At 36.4% G+C, this 19,895-nt stretch overlaps 1 protein-coding gene across 5 annotated transcripts in view; it reads left to right on the top strand.

Annotated features, from left to right (window-relative positions):
- Positions 1 to 19,895, top strand: part of FNBP1L (formin binding protein 1 like) — a 120,706-nt gene that overhangs the window by 64,108 nt on the left and 36,703 nt on the right. For 3 of the 5 annotated variants that reach the window (XM_082384848.1, XM_082384851.1, XM_082384847.1), the window contains exon 2: positions 7,126 to 7,241. The exons of 1 other annotated variant lie outside the window; for it this stretch is intronic. In XM_082384848.1, coding sequence (XP_082240974.1) covers positions 7,126 to 7,241 — 116 coding nt within the window. Of the gene's footprint in view, positions 1 to 7,125; positions 7,242 to 9,175; positions 9,334 to 19,895 lie in introns of those variants that run through there. One more of the 5 variants, XM_082384849.1, reaches the window with a different exon arrangement.

Below are 19,895 nucleotides of genomic sequence, written 5' to 3'. Positions count from 1 at the left end.
CCACCCTCCCTATTCCACCCCTCTAGGTGGTCACAAAGCACCGAGCTGATCTCCCTGTGCTATGTGGCTGCTTCCCACTAGCTATCTATTTTACGTTTGGTAGTGTATATATGTCCATGCCACTCTCTCACTAAAGTAATTATTGATAGGTATGTACTTACTGCCATTTTGTTGGTTATTTTTGTAGTTCTTTCTTTGTTCCTTTCTTCTTCTTTTGCTCTCTTCCCTTCTGATTTGAAGACTGTCTTTAATATTATATTTGGATTCCTTTTTCTTTTTTGTGTGTGTATCTATTGTAGATTTTTGGTTTATGGTTACTGTGAGGTTTACATGTAGAAATCTGTGTGTATATATATGTATATGATTATTTTACGTTGCTGATCTCTTAAGTTTGAATGCATTTTAACAACTCTGCATTTTTACTCCCCCTATCCCCACAACGTTTACTGTTTTGACATCGTATATTACATCTTTTTGTTTTGTGTATTCCTTAATTACTTATTGTGGATATAGATGATTTTACTTCTTTGTCTTTTAACCTTCTTATTAGCTTTATATGTGGTTGATTTAATACCCTTACTTTATTTATTTATTTATTTATTTGTACTCTTACTTTATATTTGCCTTTGCCAATGATATTTTTCCTCTCATAATTTTTATATTTCTTGTTGTGGCCTTTTCTTTTTCACTTAGAGAAGTCCCATTCACACTTCTTGTAAAGCTGGTTTGGTGGTGCTAAACTCCTTTAGCTTTTGCTTATCTGTAAAACTTTTGATTTCCCAACAAATTTGAATGAAAGTCTTGCTGGGTAGAGTATTCTTGGTTGTAGGTTTTTTCCTTTCATCACTTTAAGTATATTGTACCACTTCTTTCTGGCCTGCAGAGTGTTTCCTGAAAAGTCAGCTGATAGCCTCATGGGAGTTACCTTGTACATAACTTGTTGCTTTTTCCTTTCTGCTTTTAATATTCTCTCTTTATCTTTATGTTTTGCTGTTTTAATTATAGTGTGTCTTGGAGTGGTCCTCTTTGGGTTAATCCTCTTGTGCTTCCTGGACCTGGATGTCTGTTTCCTTTCCCAGGTTAGGGATGTTTTTAGCTATTGTGTCTTCAGATGTGTTCTCTGCCACTTTCTCGCTTTTGTTTCTCCTTCTGGGACTCCTTTAATGCAAATGTTAGTGTGTTTGATGTTGTTCCAGAGGTCTTTTAAATTGTCCTCATTTGTTTTTATTCTTTTTTTTGTTTGTTTTTCTCTTCAGCTTCAGTGATTTCCACTGCTCTGTCCTCTAGCTCGCTGATCCATTCCTCTGTATCATCTAATCTACTGTTGTTTCCTTGTAGTATATTTTTTAGTTAGTGAATTCTTTATCTCTGATTCTTCTTTATATTTTTTAAGTCTTTGTTAGAACTTCTAACTTCTCATTCTCTTTGTCCATTATTATTCCAGCTTCTTTGAACATCATTGTGATAGTTACCTTGAACTCTATTAGCTAGATTGCGTATTTCAACCTCAGTTAGTTCTTTTTCTGGGGTTTTATCTCGTTTTTTCATTTAGAACATACTCCTCTCTTGCCTCATTTTGCCTAACTTACTGTTTTTATTTCTATGTGTTTGGTAAGTTGCTTACACTTCCTGACCTTGGAGAAGTGGCCTTTTGTAGGATACATTCAATGCATCCCAGCAGCACACTTTCCTCTGGTCACCAGAGCTGTATGCTCCAGTGGTAGCCACTATATGGGCTGTGTGGGTCCCTCTGTTTTGGTGGGCTGACAACTGTGGGTGGTCTGGTAGGCATGGTTTGCCTTTGGTCTGGTTGGTTGCCAGGCCCTGCCTTGTGCAGAGACTGCCGACCACTGGTGGGTGGAGCTGGATAATGAGGCTTCTGGCTGCAGAGCCCTGGGTGGTCCCTGGGCTAGTGCTGGCCCACTGGTGGGTGGAGCTAGCTTCTCACATGGGTGGTTGCAGGGCTGGGGTTCCGGATCTATTGTCTGCCTGCTGGTGTGTGGGGACTGTTCCTGACATGGCTGGCTGCAGGATCTGGAGTGTTGCAAAGATGGTGCTGGCCTGCTTGTGTTTGGGGCTGGGTCCAAGGTTTCTCGGGGCTGGTGTCAGCCTGCTGTTAGGTGGGACTGTATCCCTGCCTGGCTGGCTGCTTGGTGTGAAGCATCCCAGTACTGGTGCTGAGAGGGTGTTGGGCAGGGTTGGGTCCCTGCTAATAAGCTAGAGGGAGGATTCAAAATGGCACTTGCCAGCACCAATGTCTTCATGGTAGAACGAGCTCCGCTAAATTGCTGCTGCCACTGTCTATGTCCCTAGGGTGAGCTCCAGTTGCCTCCTACCCCTCTAGGAGTCTCTCCAACATTAACAGTAGGTTCTGACCTGGGCTCCTTTCAAATTACTGCTTCTGCCTTGGGTCCCGGAATGTGTGAGATTTTGTGTGCATCCTTTAAGAGTGGATGTTTCCCTATTTCCTTCAGCTCTCTGGCTCTCTGAAAGTAAGCCCCACTGGCCTTCAAAGCCAAACGTTCTGGATGCTTGTCTTTCTGGTGCAGGACACCTGGGCTGGGGATCCCAATGTGGGGCTCCTTGGCCAGAACTTCTGCAGTTGTAATTATCCTCCTATATATCCAAGTGGGTCCACTTGGGGCTATGGGTCTTGACTGTAATGCATCTCTGCTCCTCCTGCCTGTCTTATTATGGCTCCTTCTTTATATCTTTAGTGGTAGATCTTTTCTGCTAGTCTTTTGGTCTTTCTCATCAGTTGCTCTGTAAATAGTTGTAATTTTGGTGTGCCCTTGGGAGGAGGTGAGCTCAGGGCCTTCCTACTCTGGCACCTTGGCCACCCTGACCTCTGCTCTTTTTTAAAAGTGATGCTTAAAATCATGTGATAACCAATGAAGACTGTACTCAATTTCATTGAATTTGTTGACAAATATTTTTCATTGTAGTAAAATATAGGTAACATTACGTTTACTGTTTCAAGTGTACAGTTCGTTGGCTTTAAGTATATTCCCAGTGTTGTGCAGTCATCACCACCATCTGTCTCCAGAACTTTTTTCATCTTCCCAAATGGAAACTACCCATTAAACAGTAACTCCCCATTCTTCCCTACCCTTAGCCCCTGGGAACCAACCACCTTCTACTTTCTGTCTATATGCATTTGACTGCTTTAGGTACTTCACATAAATGAGGTCATTCAGTAGTTGTCCTTTTGTGTCTAGATTATTTCACTTAGCGTAATATCTTCAAGATTCATCCGTTTTGTAGCATGTGTCAGAATATCCTTTTAAGGCTGAGTAATATACCATTGTATGTATACACTACATTTTGCTTATCCATTCATCTGTTAATGGACATGTGGTTTCCAACTTTTGGTTATTATGAATAATGCTGCAGTGAACCTGACTGACTGGAATCCTCTTGAAATTTCAAACTTAATGGTAAAAGACAGCATGCTGGGAATTCCCTGGTGTCCAGTGTTTAGGACTCTGCACTTTCACTCCCAGGGCCCAGGTTCAGTGCCTGGTCGGGGAACTAAGATCCCACAACATCGTGGTGTGGGAAAAAAAAAAAAAAGCATGCTATTAGAAATGTCCTTACTTTTCCTTTTGTGGTAAAAGTGGTGATATGTGTAAAACAACATGGTGACTAACTAATGATCTCAACAAATACTGTTTGTTGAGTAAAGCAATATATTTTAGGAAAAATTATATGCTGAAAATTTGCTATACAGTTTATTATAGTACACATATTTCTAATATCTCAGCTTACAACGTTTGCTAGATTCTGGTTTGATAGTGAATTATATTTTGAAGTACTGTTTTTGTGAACCACTAAAGGAAAGATGTGTTGAAGATTTATTCTCAACAGGAAGTGACTTGAACAGTGTTTTATGAAAAAACCATGTAATAACCACTGATAAAGCAATGCATTAATAATTTCCTTTAAAAAGGAAATTGAGATATGGTTGCAATTTATTCACTTCATCATTTATAGGTAAGCAAAGGAAATTAAAGAGAGAAGTCCACAGAATATTACAGCATATTTTTATTATGGTTAATTTTATAAAAACAATACCTTTGAAATATAGTAGACTTTTTACAGTATTTCCAAATGAAATGGGGAGGGACTATTGAAAAACTTCGTTTCACACAGGTTTGCTGTTCATCTCCTGTTGTTTCTAATGTGTTGATGTTTAATAAGTGGCTGTTAGTAATATGCTTTCCTAGCAGGTACTTTTGAGAAAATGTAATCTGGTTTTTCAAGATAAAAGGGAAACTTTAATAGTGAATGTATAGGTGCTTTTCCAAAGAAACTTGAGCTACAGAAGAAGAATTTTTTTTTTTTTAAAAGAAATTCACGTTCTTTATTTATTTATTTATTTATTTATTTATGACTGTGTTGGGTCTTCGTTTCTGTGCGAGGGCTTTCTCTAGTTGCGGCAAGTGGGGACCACTCTTCATCGCGGTGCGCGGGCCTCTCACCATCGCGGCCTCTCTTGTTGCGGAGCACAGGCTCCAGACGCGCAGGCTCAGCAATTGTGGCTCACGGGCCCAGTTGCTCCGTGGCATGCGGGATCCTCCCAGACCAGGGCTCGAACCCATGTCCCCTGCATCGGCAGGCAGACTCCCAACCACTGCGCCACCAGGGAAGCCCCGGAAAAAGAATTTTGATGATGAATGTTTGGAAATGCATCTATCATTGTAGAATTTTGTTGCTGAAAATGATGTTTGTCACCTGCAACTACTGTATCTGCACACTTAAAACATTAAAAGAAATGTATTGCTTGTTTTAAAGTCAGTGTGAACCAAGGATGTGTGTGGCGGGGGGGGAGGGGGGGAGACAGAGAGAGAGATTGATTTATAAGTAATTGGGTCACATGATTTTGGAGGCTTGACAAGTCCAAATTCTGCGAGGTAGGCCCAGGGAAGAGTTGCAGTTCTAGCCCAAAGGCAGTCTGTTGGCAGCCTACTGGCAGCATTTTTCTTGAAGGGGGTAGGTCGGTTTTTGTTCTAGTAAGTCGTTTAACTGATTGAATGAGGCCCACCCACATTATGAAGGGTAATGTGCTTTACATATTCCAAATTAAGCAATTTAAATATTATCTCATCCAAAAACACCTTCACAGAAACATCCGATAATATTTGACCAAATATCTGGGCAGTGTGGCCCAGCCAAATTGACACATAAAATCATATTACAGTCAGTTTCAGCAGAGTTTAAAACTCCACTGAAATTATTGTTAAAATATAAAGATGCAGTGTTTTCTGATTAAGCCAAATTTTTGCATACAAAGGAATTGGAAGGTATAGTCAACAGTGGACTTTTTCCATTTAGACCTTTTTATCTTTATATCTTTGTGAAGTGTCATTTGTTTCCCCAGCTGTGACAACCACTAAATCTAAATGTTCCAGTTTAGAACCAAGGCTTTCAGATTGCTTTGCCATTAAGTATTAAACCAAGATTTTAGAAGTAATGAAGCTTGCTGAATTCATTGCTCTCACTAAAATTGTTGTTAATATTTTAAAAAGTTATGGCCCCAGGGCTTTTGTTTGTTTGTTAAATAAGTTTTAAAAAGCTATTTAAAATAATGTTTCATTTTCATTTTCATTTCTTTTTAAAATTTCTATTTTTGTGGATTTCATAATAACATAATAGAATAGTATATATATAATTTATAGATAAATATACATATAGAGGTATTTGTTCAGAATTTTTACTGATTAGGGTATATAATAAAAATTTTTGGAGATTTCATCTAGAAGATAAAGGAAGTTTAATATAAAATTTGATGAAGAGGATGATGGGAAGAAGCCTTTGAAGCATTTTGGAAAATGAAGGATGATTGTTTCAGCTTCAGACTATTCTTTTTCTGGAATGTTTTGTGTTGTTGTTGAAGGTTTTTCAATTTGAAATAGAATTCCAATTTATAATGGGAAATATTACTAATACACCAATTAAGTTTACTGAGCAGTGCCTCTCTTGCTGTTTTCAAATCTACTTTGGTAGCCAAATAATAATGAAAAAGTTGCATGAAAGAATAGAATTAGAGTAGTAATACCAAACTATGATAGCTAGATGAATTCTATCTCTGCTGTTTAGATAGACTTTACCTTTATAGGTAGAATTTTATAATGATTTAAGGTAGGGAAAGAGATAAAAGGCAAAGATTTTAAGATGATTCATTTGTAAATAACACATGTGATTAAACCATGGATGATTTGGAAAGATAAAACAACTAGAGATATAGAAAGGGATGATATCTGAATATTTGCTAGAATTACAGATTTTTGATATGGGAGATGTAGAGAGCACCAAGTTATTAGCCAATTTGGAGATTATTCTTGAAGAATAGGAAATAATGGTTTTTCAGGCAACAGGTAGAAGGGAATATCTCTTGAAGGCAAAGAGCCTTTCAGGACAGTGATCTTTATGTGTATAACACTTTATGACATCAGTATAATCCTACTGAGGTGGGTGATGGGACTCCCATTTTAAGATGGAAAGAGTATAAAGAGCCTTGGTAACTTGCCCAAGGTCAAAACATATGGTAAACATGCAGAGTCCAGAATTTTGAACCCAGGTTTATTTGATTCTGTTCAAATTATTCTTCACTGAGAGCCTGCTGTGGTGCCGGGCATAGTGCTTGTGCCTTAGGAGTTCAGAGTAAAGAATAATACATGGCTCCTGCTCTCAATATAGTATTGCAAGTGAATAAGACAGTAATTTATAGGGAGCCTTGGGGAGCTAGAGAAAGACCACTTAGCCCAGTCTGAGATTTTAGGGCCATTTTCTGTAGGACATAGCGCCTCATTTTCTGTAGGACATAGTGCCTGAACTGAATCTCAAAGGAGGAATAAAGAGTTAATTGAAAGGAGGTGATCTGTGGAGAGTGTTGCAGCCAGGGGGAACCACATGTGTAAAGATATTCAGGCATAAAAATAGCATGATTTATGCTGAAGAACCTATTTCTGTCTAGGCCTTAAAGGATGAGATTGGTGGGGACCAGCAGAAGAGCCTAAGTTTCTCTTTTCATACCTCATTGCCTGGACAGATATCAGAAGCTGGTTAAAATATTTGTGGATAAAATTTTAGACTTTTCAATGTGGTTTTACCTTCCTTTTCTAGGATCAGTTCGACAGCTTAGACAAGCATACACAATGGGGAATTGACTTCTTGGAAAGATACGCCAAATTTGTTAAAGAGAGGATAGAAATTGAACAGAACTATGCAAAACAATTGAGGTAAGTTACATTTTTTTTTCAGTTCTCAGAAATGAAATTACATGTTTAAATAGTTGGATATTAGATAAATGTTATATACCAGAGGTTAAATTCTGTGTTTTTCATCAGAGTTAGATTGAATTAGGTAACTGGTTTGTTTTAATGACTCATTTAATTAAATCATTGCCTAGTATCAGAAGGAATATTGGCTAGCTAGATCATGAGTAGCTTTTATTCCAGAAAGATACTTAAAGTCATAAAATCAGGAAGCAAAATTCCAGGAAAAAGAAATACCTGGGTATTAATTCAGTGCTTTACAGTTTTATTCCCCTGTAACTTTTTGCATTAGTAATCTTTGCAAAGTGTTGAAGAGTTCTCCAGTTTCTCATTTCTTTAGAGTTTCGAAGACTTTTAGAAAGTGAGTGTGATGAGCTGAGTTTCTGTCAAAAACTAGATATACAGGGACTTCCTGGTGGTGCAGTGGTTAAGAATCCGCCTGCCAGTGCAGGGGACACTGGTTCGATCCCTGGTCCGGGAAGATCCCACATGCTGTGGAGCAACTAAGCCCGTGTGCCACAACTACTGAGCCTGTGCTCTAGAGCTCGCGAGCCACAACTACTGATGCCTGCGTACCTAGAGCCTGTGCTCTGCAACAAGAGAAGCCACCACAATGAGAAGCCCGTGAACCACAACGAAGAGTAGCCCCCGCTCTCCGCAACTAGAGAAAATCCACGCGCAGCAACGAAGACCCAACGCGGCCATAAATAAAGAGATAGATAGATAGATATTACTGATGAAAGTGATTTTGGAATATGTGTTAGGAAATAAAAGTTTTAAAGGGAAAATTTTAATCTTAGATGGAATTTATCTTAAGATATTGTTCAAGCAGAAAATCATCGTTAGACCACAACCTGACAAGTAGTTTTGCTGCAACTTATTCAATAAAAATGGTGTTTGAAGCCTGAAGACTAGACAACAATATAAGGTTCTAGCTGTAGGGGTTAGGATTCTTTATATTGCATAGTGACAGAAAAATCCAACCCACAAGGCACACATGAGTAAAAAGTTTAGGCATATTTTGACTAATGGGTCAAATGTGTCTAGGCTCCATTTCTTGGCTCTGCTTCCCCTTGTTGCTTTTATCCTCAGATTTCATTCAATACCATCCTTTTTACCCCCATAGCTCTAGATTTCATATCTTCATACCCCCACATCCTGGGGAAGAATGATGGTCTTCTCTTTTGTGCATTTGGGCGAGGAGAAAGGGAAGGAAAGGGGGAAAGAAGAAAGTGAAAGAAGGGAGAGGAAGAAGATGGAAGGAGAGCAGAGTACAAGCGTGTATCAGCTTCTTTTCTCCAGAAATCCCAGCAAAAGTCTCCTTTTGTCTTGCTGACCCTGGTTAGATTATGTGCTTATCCTGAACAATTCACCGAAATGAGACTATTAGATTGATTTATAGCTAATGGTGGGGGGAGGGATAGGTGCCCAAAAGAAATTTAAGGTAGTAGATCACAGAAGGAAGGGGGATATTTGAGTGATAAACCACATATGTCCACCATTTGTAGCAGTTTATGCAAGGAGCTGACTGGGTGTAGGGATGAAATAGAGTAGTATGATGAATAGGTTACTTACGTTTATAATGATATACATACTACTATTATGACATCTATTGAAATAGTAGCATCATGCTAATTTCATGATCCATTTGCTTCCTATGTTTTTTTTAAACAAAGGAATTTCCGTATGAAAATATGAACAGGGAACCTACTAGTATATTAATAATAATTGTGATGATATTTTACCGGTCCAAAAGTTTTGACTTGGGAACTTTACCGTTCAGGAATCTGGAAGCGTTAAGGACCTCTGAAAAGTTAAAATAACAATAAAAAAATGTATTCGTGTGTAAACAATGAAAAATTTCCCTCATTTACTTTATAATTTGATCTCAACTCTAGCACATTAAGTTTTCTGGTTTCTAAGTATTCCAATAGAAGTGAAGAAAAGAAATGCTACAGACAATACAGTGATGTGATGGCAGTGTGAAGTGACAAATAATAAAGAAAAGATTAAAAGATTGCAAACAGCAGATGAAAAAATTGTTTCCAGCCTAAAGGTACCTGTCAGTAAGGGAATGATGAAAAATACTGTGGAATATGCAATGTGAAAAAGTCAGGTGTAGCAGCATATTTAAAAGGCTACTCAGTCTGTCAGTGTAAAAAGCAAGTTGCAGAACTGAATGTACAGCAAGACCTCCTTGCTTACTTGAGCTTGAGTATATAGCTATGTGTAAAATTTGTATGTATTCTGAAGAGGTCTAAAAGCATACACCCCAAATTGTTTTACACTGGTTACCTCTGAGGAATGAGAGTGGGGGGATGAGAAGGGAAGGAACTTACACTTTTTACTTGTATTTTTAAATTATTGAAGTCTTTTCAACAATTGGGTAATCTTAAGCAAAGAAGATGGTATATTTCAAAAGAATCCTATCACAAATTATAGAATAAAAATTGGTAATTTATAAGGTAAACCTTCAGCAATCTGCAATGTTTAATTGTCCAGAATAACTTGGGCCTCAAGGGTTTCAGGATGGCCAAGGTTTTACCAGAGTAACAGGACTATAATCAAATGGCAAACTTGTTTGCCTTTCTGTGTTGTGACTGATAATAACGGTTATAATTTTCACTTAACTTGCAAAAAGAGATTTTAAAATACACCACTTCTTTGAAGCAGGAGTGGCTAGAACCCACAATTCCCTGATATGAAAATTTAATTTTGTAGTGAGAAAGTAGGTTTTGTCATGTACAGATGCTCAGGTTAAGTGATTTGCATCTTTTTTCTGTCCCAGCAGACTACAGAAATTTAGTACATTGTCATCCTAACAATGGCTCTCACTTGCAGTGATTCTCAGCAAGAGCAGGATTATTGGAAAGTGTTGAGGAATTCCAGTAAGGAAGAGATGGGAGGAGGCTTGTGTAACTTGAAAACCATCAACTCCCTTCCCTTTCTCTACATTGGGATTTGCTGCTTTGGATGAATGCTTAGTAAATGACTGGATTATCAGCTACTCTTCATAGTATCTGTTTTGTCCAAAGGGAAGAAGTGTGCCTTGTTTATTTCCTCTTCTTTAATGGGAAAAATTCTTTTGGTTGACTCCCTCCTGTTTTTGCTACTGCAGAGGACAGTTTCTTTTCATAGTGAGGCAGATCTTTTGTCTCCTGAATAACAACTATATTCAGAATGTTAAACATTTACATTTCAAATATATTGCAGGATTAAATTTTGCAATATATTTTTTGTAAATATATATTTTTTATTTGCATAAATTTAATTTGCTGTATAATTTTGGCACTCCCAGTTTATTCTCTGTCTTCTGTTTGTCTCTTTTGATGGCTTTGGTTTAACTTTATTTTAGTTTGGTATTGCTTCATTTTTGGTAGTGGTTTGAGGACAGGAATTAAAAAAAAAATAAAGCATCTAATCATGTTTGGAGACATAGTTATAAACAGTTGAGCCCATCGACAGATGAATGGGTAAAGAAGATGTACATATATATAGTGGAATATTACTCAGTCATAAAAAGGAACAAAATTGGGTCATTTGTAGAGACGTGGATGGATCTAGAGACTCATACAGAGTGAAGTAAGTCAGAAAGAGAAAAACAAATATCGTATATGAACGCATATATGTGGAACCTAGAAAAATGGTACAGATGAACCGGTTTGCAGGGCAGAAATAGAGACACAGACGTAGAGAACAAACGTATGGACACCAAGGGGGGAAAGTGGCAGGGGGGGGTTGCTGGTGGTGTGATGAATTGGGAGATTGGGATTAACATGTATACACTAATATGTATAAAATGGATAACTAATAAGAACCTGCTGTATAAAAAAAAAAAACCCAAAAAACAATTGAACCATGTCCATTTTGATGGATAATAAGTGGTGATTTTGAATCACTTGGTAGAATGTTTTTTGTTTGTGGACATAAAAAACTAAAATCAGTCATTCTTCTAATAAATTTATAATATTATATTTGTATGACAGAGATTGACTAAGTTTTCTAAAGTGAAAAAAAGAAGCTCTATATACATGATAGTATATATCATTTTTTTCTAGTAAAAATAATTACAGCATTAAATTCTATCATAGAGATTGCTGCATGAAATTATATTCCCCTACTTCCACCCCAGATCATTCCTTTTTGGCTCAAACATGACAGTGTGGTACTGGAACAGAAACAGATTGGACAACGGGAAGCCTAAAACTTACTCTTACCTTAACCAGAACAGAAATCTCTCCAAATTTCTTGGATCTTATTTTTATTTCTGTACCTTGCCAACCCTGGCAACATAGCTGGTACCTCTAGAGCTGAGTGAATGTAAGTTGAATGCATAAATAATTGAATGACCTGTTTTTCAGTTTAGTTTAGAAATTAGGATCTCTGACTATATGGTGAACCTTTGACCGTGTACTGCTTTCTATCCATACTAGAGTTTATGTCATATACATCAATGTGAAGAGATTGCTCTACTAAGAGCTGTCCCGAATATTTAGAATAGGCTTAGATATAGAATAATGAAAATAAAACCAGTTTCTATTTTCTATTTAGTCTTTATTTTCTCATGTCTCTTTATCAGAATTTTCTATTCCTATGTCACTGTTTAGTCTCCGAAGAACCTAGGGAGCTCATCTTTGTACTGACTTGTGGAAAGTAGAGATTACTTTTATTCTTTGGTTGGCCATTGTTTAACTTGTGACTCTTTGGCCTCCCCTGAGTTTTTGATCAAACTGCTTAATGTAGTAAACCCTAAGAGTGGCATCTGGATACAAGCAGGAGGAACTATTCCCTATATTAATTTTCTTCATAGAGTTAGATCTTGTGGGAACTCTTTCATTCTTGTCAGTCTCTGGTAGTTCCTGAGCCTGCCTGGTACATATCTAGGTGCCTATATCCAGATGACTTACTGGCTAAATAATTTTTGCCTCTTAATTCTAGAAAATAGTCTCCCTAATAAAAGATAAACTCCACAAAGGAAAAAGATTCTTGTTTGTTCTGTGCAGTGCTTATTCCTAACTTCTACAATAGTCCCTGGCACAGAACAAGCACTTTTTGGTATTTACTTAACACTTAACATAGCATTTAATGTGCCAGCACTATTCTCAGTGCTTGTATCACATCTTATATTTCATTTTCATAAAAACCCAATGAGATGTTGGTATTACTTTATACATTAAGAAACTGAGGTACAGAGAGGTGAAGAAAGAGCTAGCTGGCTCAAATCTGGCTGCAGAGTCTGAGTACTTGGTGCTGCCTCTGAGCATAGGGAGAATGACTGGTTCTCATTGAAGAGGATTTTTTTCTATCACCAGTACCTAGTGCCATTGAGACATCTTTGGGTTTCTAAGGTATTTTACTAGGGACAATAATAAATTATCTAAAAACTACATAACATACTCTTTCCAACTAACACATCTGTTTATAATGTAACAATTAATTATAAACAATTAAATTATAGAAATTTAATTAAATATAAATTAAATTATGTACTTCATAAATTTAGGGCTAGTTGTATCTTTTTCCATAAAGATAAGAACAGGTTAAAATAAAAGGTTAACATTTTAGAAGTCCTTCCTTTTAAGAAAGTGTACTTGTCATTAGGAAGTTTAAAAATGTAATTATGAGAATTTAAGATAAATACTTTTTACTTTTTATTATTCCTATAACCTATTATAAATTGGAGCTAGGGATAGCATAATGTTAGTTCTCTCTGCTTCTTGCCTTTAATATTCTCCATAACTCTATTAGCTATTTTCTTCTGGTGGTTTATCAGAGGAGAGGAAATAGCATGACAATTGGAGAACCTTTTTTTAATGTAATATAACTATATTTTCTTGTTATGTTTGATTTGGACTTCATATACTTATCATTACAATATTTTAGCTGTTTGGGTTTTTTGTTTGTTTTTATTTGTTTTTTAAAATTTTTAAAAATTTTATTTATTTTTTCAGTTTTCTAGCTGTTTGTTTTTTGATCATTGGCATTTTTTCTGCTCCTATCCTTGTACTTTTTGTGTGCCATGGAGCTCTAATTTTATCTCAATTCATTCTGTTATACCTAAAAGATGCCCCCAACCTCCAACTTAATTATCCACCAGACTACTAACCTACATTTGCAGCAGTAGGGTTGTTTGTCATTTTCAGTTTATGTAGGCTGAGATCTCATTTAATCTTCACAAGAGTTTGTTGATCTTTGTCGTTGTATTTCTAAGACCTGTAGAGTACTTGCCCTGTAGTAAGCATACAACAGTAAACTTTTGTGGAATGATTCAATGAACTCTTCTGCTTTACTAGTCAAGAAATTCAAGCTCATCACCTTAACAAGAATCATGAAGCCTATTCCTGATTTTTATATTAAACTGTTTTCTTAAAAAATGAAGCAGAACCTAACAAGTAAAACATAAAGCTCTTAAGAAAGAAAATAAGTTCAACCCAGTCGTGGTAAACATTTCGATAGTGAGCTTTCCAGTGAAAAGGATTTAAAGATCTTGTTTAAACAACTATAAAGAAATAAGAAGGTTGTCAATAATGTTGGCTATATAGATCACTTAATCTCTTAGCTCTTTCATAACGCCTTTAATAGTTTTATTTCTAAGTTGTTTAGCCATTTGAATTGTGTAGGAGTGTCTAAAATGAGACAATGTTTATTTCATCATCCTATAGGTTTAAAATATAGGCAAATCAGATAGATTAAGCTGCTGACTTGAAGCTAGGACTGTGTTATATAGTTCTGCTTTAAGAATCTAATATTTAGAAGGAAAACAGAAGTTATCAACTTGCAGAACAAAATTTCTCTGAAAAGTGTAATACTTAAGTCTGTACCAGTCTGCTCCTTCCTCAGTCTAAATTGAGCAATAAAATAATTTCCCCCTTTTTCTGTCTTGAACATGCCTGAAAATATTCTTCTGGAAGATTTGCAGTTGATTAGAGATCACGTTGTTATGCCTGTCACATCCTAAATAGCAATGAATTGTTGAATATATTCTTTGGGTATAGACTATGAAGCTGATACCATAAATGCATAGTCCCCTTCACATTTTAGGTACTGTGTATCCTTGACATGCTAAAGATCAAACAAAATTAGGAACTGGCATTTTTAAGAAATGAGATACTTTGTTTACCTTCACATCCATTGAAGCTTGTTTGGTTTTTCTTCTCCTAGGTCTTTCAGGCATAAATACTTAAGTCCTCTTATTTCTTCTTGTTATCAGTCTATTTCACCATTTACCACCAGTAGAGGTATAATGAGAATGAAGCATGTCCCTTAAAAAAACAAATACAGTATTCAAAATTTGTCTAATACTACTTGTAGTAATCACTTTTTTTACATTCAGTTTTTAAAAATTGTGGTAAGATGTACCTAACGTGAAATTTACTCTCATAATCATTTTTAAGTGTGTATTTCAGCTGTATCTTAAGCTGAAATATAAATATGTATATTAAGTATATTCGTACTGCTCTGTGACCAATTCCTAGAACTTACTCATCCTGAAAAACTGAAACTCTGCTTATTAAACAACTCCTCATTTTCCCCTTCCTCTAGGCTCTGGCAATTCTATTAATACTTTCTGTGTCTGTGAAATTGACTACTCTAGGTACTACATAAGTGAAATCGTACAGTATTTGTTTGGTTTTTTTTGACTGGTTTATTTTACTTAGCATAATGTTGTTAGGGTTTATCCATGTTGGGAAATGTATCAGAATTTCCTTCCTTTTTAAGGTTGAATATTATTCCATTGTATGGATAATACCACACTTTGTTTATCCATTCATCTGTTGGTGAACATTTGGGGTTTTTCCACCTTTTCCATATTGTGAGTAATGATTTTATGAACATGGTGTCCAAATATCTGAGTCCCTACTTTCAATTCTTTGGCTATGTACCTAGAAGAGGAATTGCTAGATCTTATGGTAATTCTATGTTTAATTTTTTTGAGGACTACCATACTATTTTCTGCAGTGGCTGATCTATTTTGCATCTCTACCAGCAATGCACAAGGGTTCTAATTTCTCCACATCCTTGCCAACGCTTAATGTTTTCTGGGTGTTTTCTTTCTTTCTTTTTTCTTGACAGTAGCCATTCTAATGGGTGTAAGAAATCTCATTATGGCTCTGATTTGCACTTCCCTAATGATTAGTGACACTGAGTATTTTTTCATATGCTTGCTGGCCATTTGCATATCTTTGGAGAAATGCTATTCAAGTTCTTTGCAGATTTTTTAGATTGGATTATTTGTTTTTTTATTATTGCGTTTTAGGTGTTCTCTATACAGTCTGGATTGTAACCTCTTATCTGATACATGACTTGCAGATCCTTTCTGCCATTCCACAGTTGCCTTTTCACTCTGTTGATCGTGACCTTTGATGCACAAAAGTTTTAAATTTTGATGTTTGGTTTATCTATTTTTTCATCTGTTGTCTGTGCTTTTGGTGTCATATCCAAGAGATCATTGCCAAATCCAATGTTGTAAAGCTTTTCCCTATGTTTTCTTCTAAGAGTTTTATAGTTTTAGCTCTTATGTTTAGATCTTTGACCCATTTTGAGTTAATGTTTTTATATGGTTGTAAGGTAGGGGTGTAGCTTCATTCTTTTGTATGTGGATATCTTTTACATTCAGTTTTCTACTATATGAGGAAAGATTTGTGTCTGTAAGTGTTGGAAACCCCAGTGAGCTAGTTTCAGTTTAATGGTAAATGTATTGAGAAGAGATATTTATTGATATCTTTTATTGATTTGATTTTTTAACTTGAGTTCAAGAAGAGGTTGAATAGTTCAGCTGCTGGAAGTCCTGGGATGCAGCTAGGTCACAGGGGAAAAAAAAGTCAGGATCTGAAACACAGCCGGAGAGCCAGAGACCTTTGTTGTCTTCCTTCCTTCCTCCCTCCCTCCCTCCCTTCCTTCCGTCCGTCCCTCCGCACCCCGCCTTCCCCGCTCCTTTTTGGGCTTCTTTTTATGTGTTGGCTTCATTCTTTCAGTGCAGACTGGCCTTTTTTCTCCACATGGCAGGAAATATACTCACCATCATTCAGTTTTATGTCTCAGATTCAGCTCTCGTACTGATCTCAAAGCTGTGTCAGGTCCAAACACTTAAAAATTCCAGTAAGAGAACTCTTTGGCCCTAGATTCAGTTTTCTATCTCTGGATCACTTAACTGAGGCCCACAAATAGGGTCATTTGTTTTAATCTGGTAATTCCTAAGCATGGTAACCGTTAGATATAGGGACGGCAATTAAGAAAAGGGATACTAGTCAGTCTCAGATATCTAATACTACCCTTCTGCCATAGTATGATTTGTGTCCCATTTTACAAATAAATATGGTATTGATCACCTGTTAAACAGTAATTAGAACTCAGAGCCTCTCAAATGTTGAAAGATTGAAAACGTATAGAGGTGATTTTCTGCTTAAAATTTTTTGAGGTATCTTGTACCTCATCATTTAACTGTAAAATGTAGTTAAAATAAAAGTGAATTAAAGTTTTGAGAAATTATTTGGAATACTTTATAATTTTCACTAAAACTCAAATATAAACATGACAAAACTAGAATGGGTAAAAAATATTAAAATCAGCAATTTAAATATAAATTAAGTAGTATGATATATTTAATATCGCATATATAATTATAATATTTGGAGAAACCCATTACATTTTAGAAGCCTTCCCAGGCTACTGAAGGAAGAGTGTTAATTCCTCTGTATCCATAGTGCATGATCCTAAGGTTCTTAGAAAACATGGATGAAACACACACATCAAAACAAAGTATCAGCTTATCTATGATATCTATTATAATTTCTATAATATGTATTGTATCTGTATAAAACTTGGTTTTAATTAATTCCTGATTCATAACATGCTATTCAAAACATGTCTTACATATAAAAACTACTATCATAATTGGTTACTTGGAGAATCTCTGGTCTTAGAAGAGAGGAAAATTTTTTCAAAAACAGTAGCCTAGGGAAACTGACGCTAAGGGCAGATTTCTTTTCTTTCTTTTTTTTTTTAATATTTATTTTATATTGGAGTATAGTTGATTAACAATGTTGTGTTAGCTTCAGATGTACAGCAAAGTGATTCCATTATACATATACATGTATCTATTCTTTTTCAAATTCTTTTTCTATTTAGGTTATTACAGAGTACTGAGCTGAGACAGTAGGTCTTGTTGGGTATTTATTTTCAATATAGCAGTGTGTACATGTCAATCCCAAACTCCCAGTCTATCCCTCCCACTCCCCCTTCCCCTCCCCCACCCCAGATAACTATAAGTTTGTTCTTTAAGTCTGTGAGTCTGTTTCTGTTTTGTAAGTAAGTTCATTTGTATCTTTTTTTTAGATTCTGCATATAAGCAATATCATATGATATTTGTCTTTCTCTGTCTGATTTACTTCACTTAGTATGATAATCTCCAGGTCCATCCATGTTGCTGCAACTGGCATTATTTCATTCTTTTTAATGGCTGAGTAATATTCCATTGTATATATGTACCACATCTTCTTTATCCACTAATCTGTCAATGGATATTTAGGTTGCTTCCATGTCTTGGCTCTGGTAAACAGTGCTGCAGTGAACACTGGGGTGCATGTATCCTTTTGAACCATGTTTTTCTCCGGTATATGCCTAGGAGTGGGATTGCTGGATCATATGGTAACTCTATTTTTAGTTTCTTAAGGAACCTCCATACTGTTCTCCATAGTGGCTGTACCAATTACATTCCCACCAACAGTGTAAGAGGGTTCTAAGGGCAGATTTCTTTTTTTTTTTTAACATCTTTATTGGCGTATAACTGCTTTACAATGGTGTGTTAGTTTCTGCTTTATAACAAAGTGAATCAGGTATACATATACATATATCCCCATATCTCCTCCCTCTTGCGTCTCCCTCCCACCCTCCCTATCCCACCCCTCTAGGTGGTCACAAAGCACCAAGCTGATCTCCCTGTGCTATGTGGCTGCTTCCCACTAACTATCTGTTTTACATTTGGTAGTGTATATATGTCCCTGCCACTCTCTCACTTCATCCCAGCTTACCCTTCCCCCTCCCCATGTCCTCAAGTCCATTCTCTACGTCTGCATCTTTATTCCTGTCCTGCCCCTAGGTTCTTCAGAACCTTTTTTTTTTTTTTTTTAGATTCCATGTATATGTGTTAGCATATGGTATTTGTTTTTCTCTTTCTGACTTCACTCTGTATGACAGACTCTAGGTCCATCCACCTCACTACAAATAACTCAATTTTGTTTCTTTTTATGGCTGAGTAATATTCCATTGTATATATGTGCCACATCTTCCTTATCCATTCATCTGTAGATGGACACTTAGGTTGCTTCCATGTCCTGGCTATTGTAAATAGAGCTGCAGTGAACATTGTGGTACATGACTCTTTGTGAATTATGGTTTTCTCAGGGTATATGCCCAGTACTGGGATTGCTGAGTCATATGGTAGTTCTATTTTTAGTTTTTTAAGGAACCTCCATACTGTTCTCTATAGTGGCTGTATCAATTTACATTCCCACCAACAGTGCAAGAGGGTTCTAAAGGCAGATTTCTTGAGAGAGATGAATTGCCTAAAATATTTTTAGTTTAGGAGGACCCTGCCTGTTTTACACTTACATATTTAAGACAAGCCAGAGATTTATTTGACCTAATAAGCATATTATGTTAAAAATTCAAAGCAAGGATTTGTGGGACTTAGTAACCAGTCACACCTTGGTGTGTATTTTTGCTGACTTCAGACTGTTTTCTTAGAAGGCCTGATTGAGATCAGCTGATTTGAGGGGATAAATTCTTTTGGTATGCTTTTATCATTAATTTTTTTTTAAATTAAAAAAACAGTATATGATCACTGTAACACATTTAAATTTGAGTCACTTCCCAGTCCCTCTCCCTAGAAATGAGTACTATTAATAATTTGTTGTGTCTTCTTCTAGGGCATATGTTTTCCTAGAATAGAAATTTTGATTTAGTGGAATACAAGAACATTTTGGACCATGCTGTAGTTTTTCTAGTGGCAGGGTAGGCTTGGATGGAGTCTTAGTGGCTTGTATATGGTTTCTGAGAGCTTTATTGGGGCTTGGGAAGAGTCTCCCATAGATGGGTGACTTTTACATAAGAGAGGCAAGACAGATTTTAAAAAATTGCTGAGGATTAACTGTGCATGCTCAAAAGGTAAAAATAATATTACTTTCTTCTTCTTCCCCTTCCCTCTTGTGATATATGTGCTCTTCCTCCCAGAAGCTAGAGTTCAAATTAGCGTTGTTTATGCTGTGTTTAAGCTATGAGTATGTTAAGACTTTTGTGTTAATGTCTGTGGTAGTAGTCATAATTCTTTCAAGTGTCAGAAGCCCAAGTCATATTGGTTTAAGCAAAGAAAGGAATTTATGGCTTATTTGACTGAAAAGTTTAGGGATCTGGGTACTCAGAAAAGTAAGAATTTCTCTCTTTTTCTCTTGGTTTTGTTATCCTTTCTGTTGATTTAATACCCAAGTAGGCTCTTTACACGTGGGGGCTCCAGGATTGTGTCCTATCAACTTAGCTTCAGCATAAAGAGAACATATTGATGAACAACAAGGGCCTACTGTACAGCACAGGGAACTCTGCTCGGTATTCTGTAATAACCTA

Source organism: Balaenoptera borealis, assembly GCF_965194805.1.
Source record: "Balaenoptera borealis genome assembly, chromosome: 1".
NCBI lineage: Eukaryota > Metazoa > Chordata > Mammalia > Artiodactyla > Balaenopteridae > Balaenoptera > Balaenoptera borealis.
Note: the sequence above shows the minus strand (reverse complement) of the source record. Positions and strands in the feature narration are given on the sequence as shown.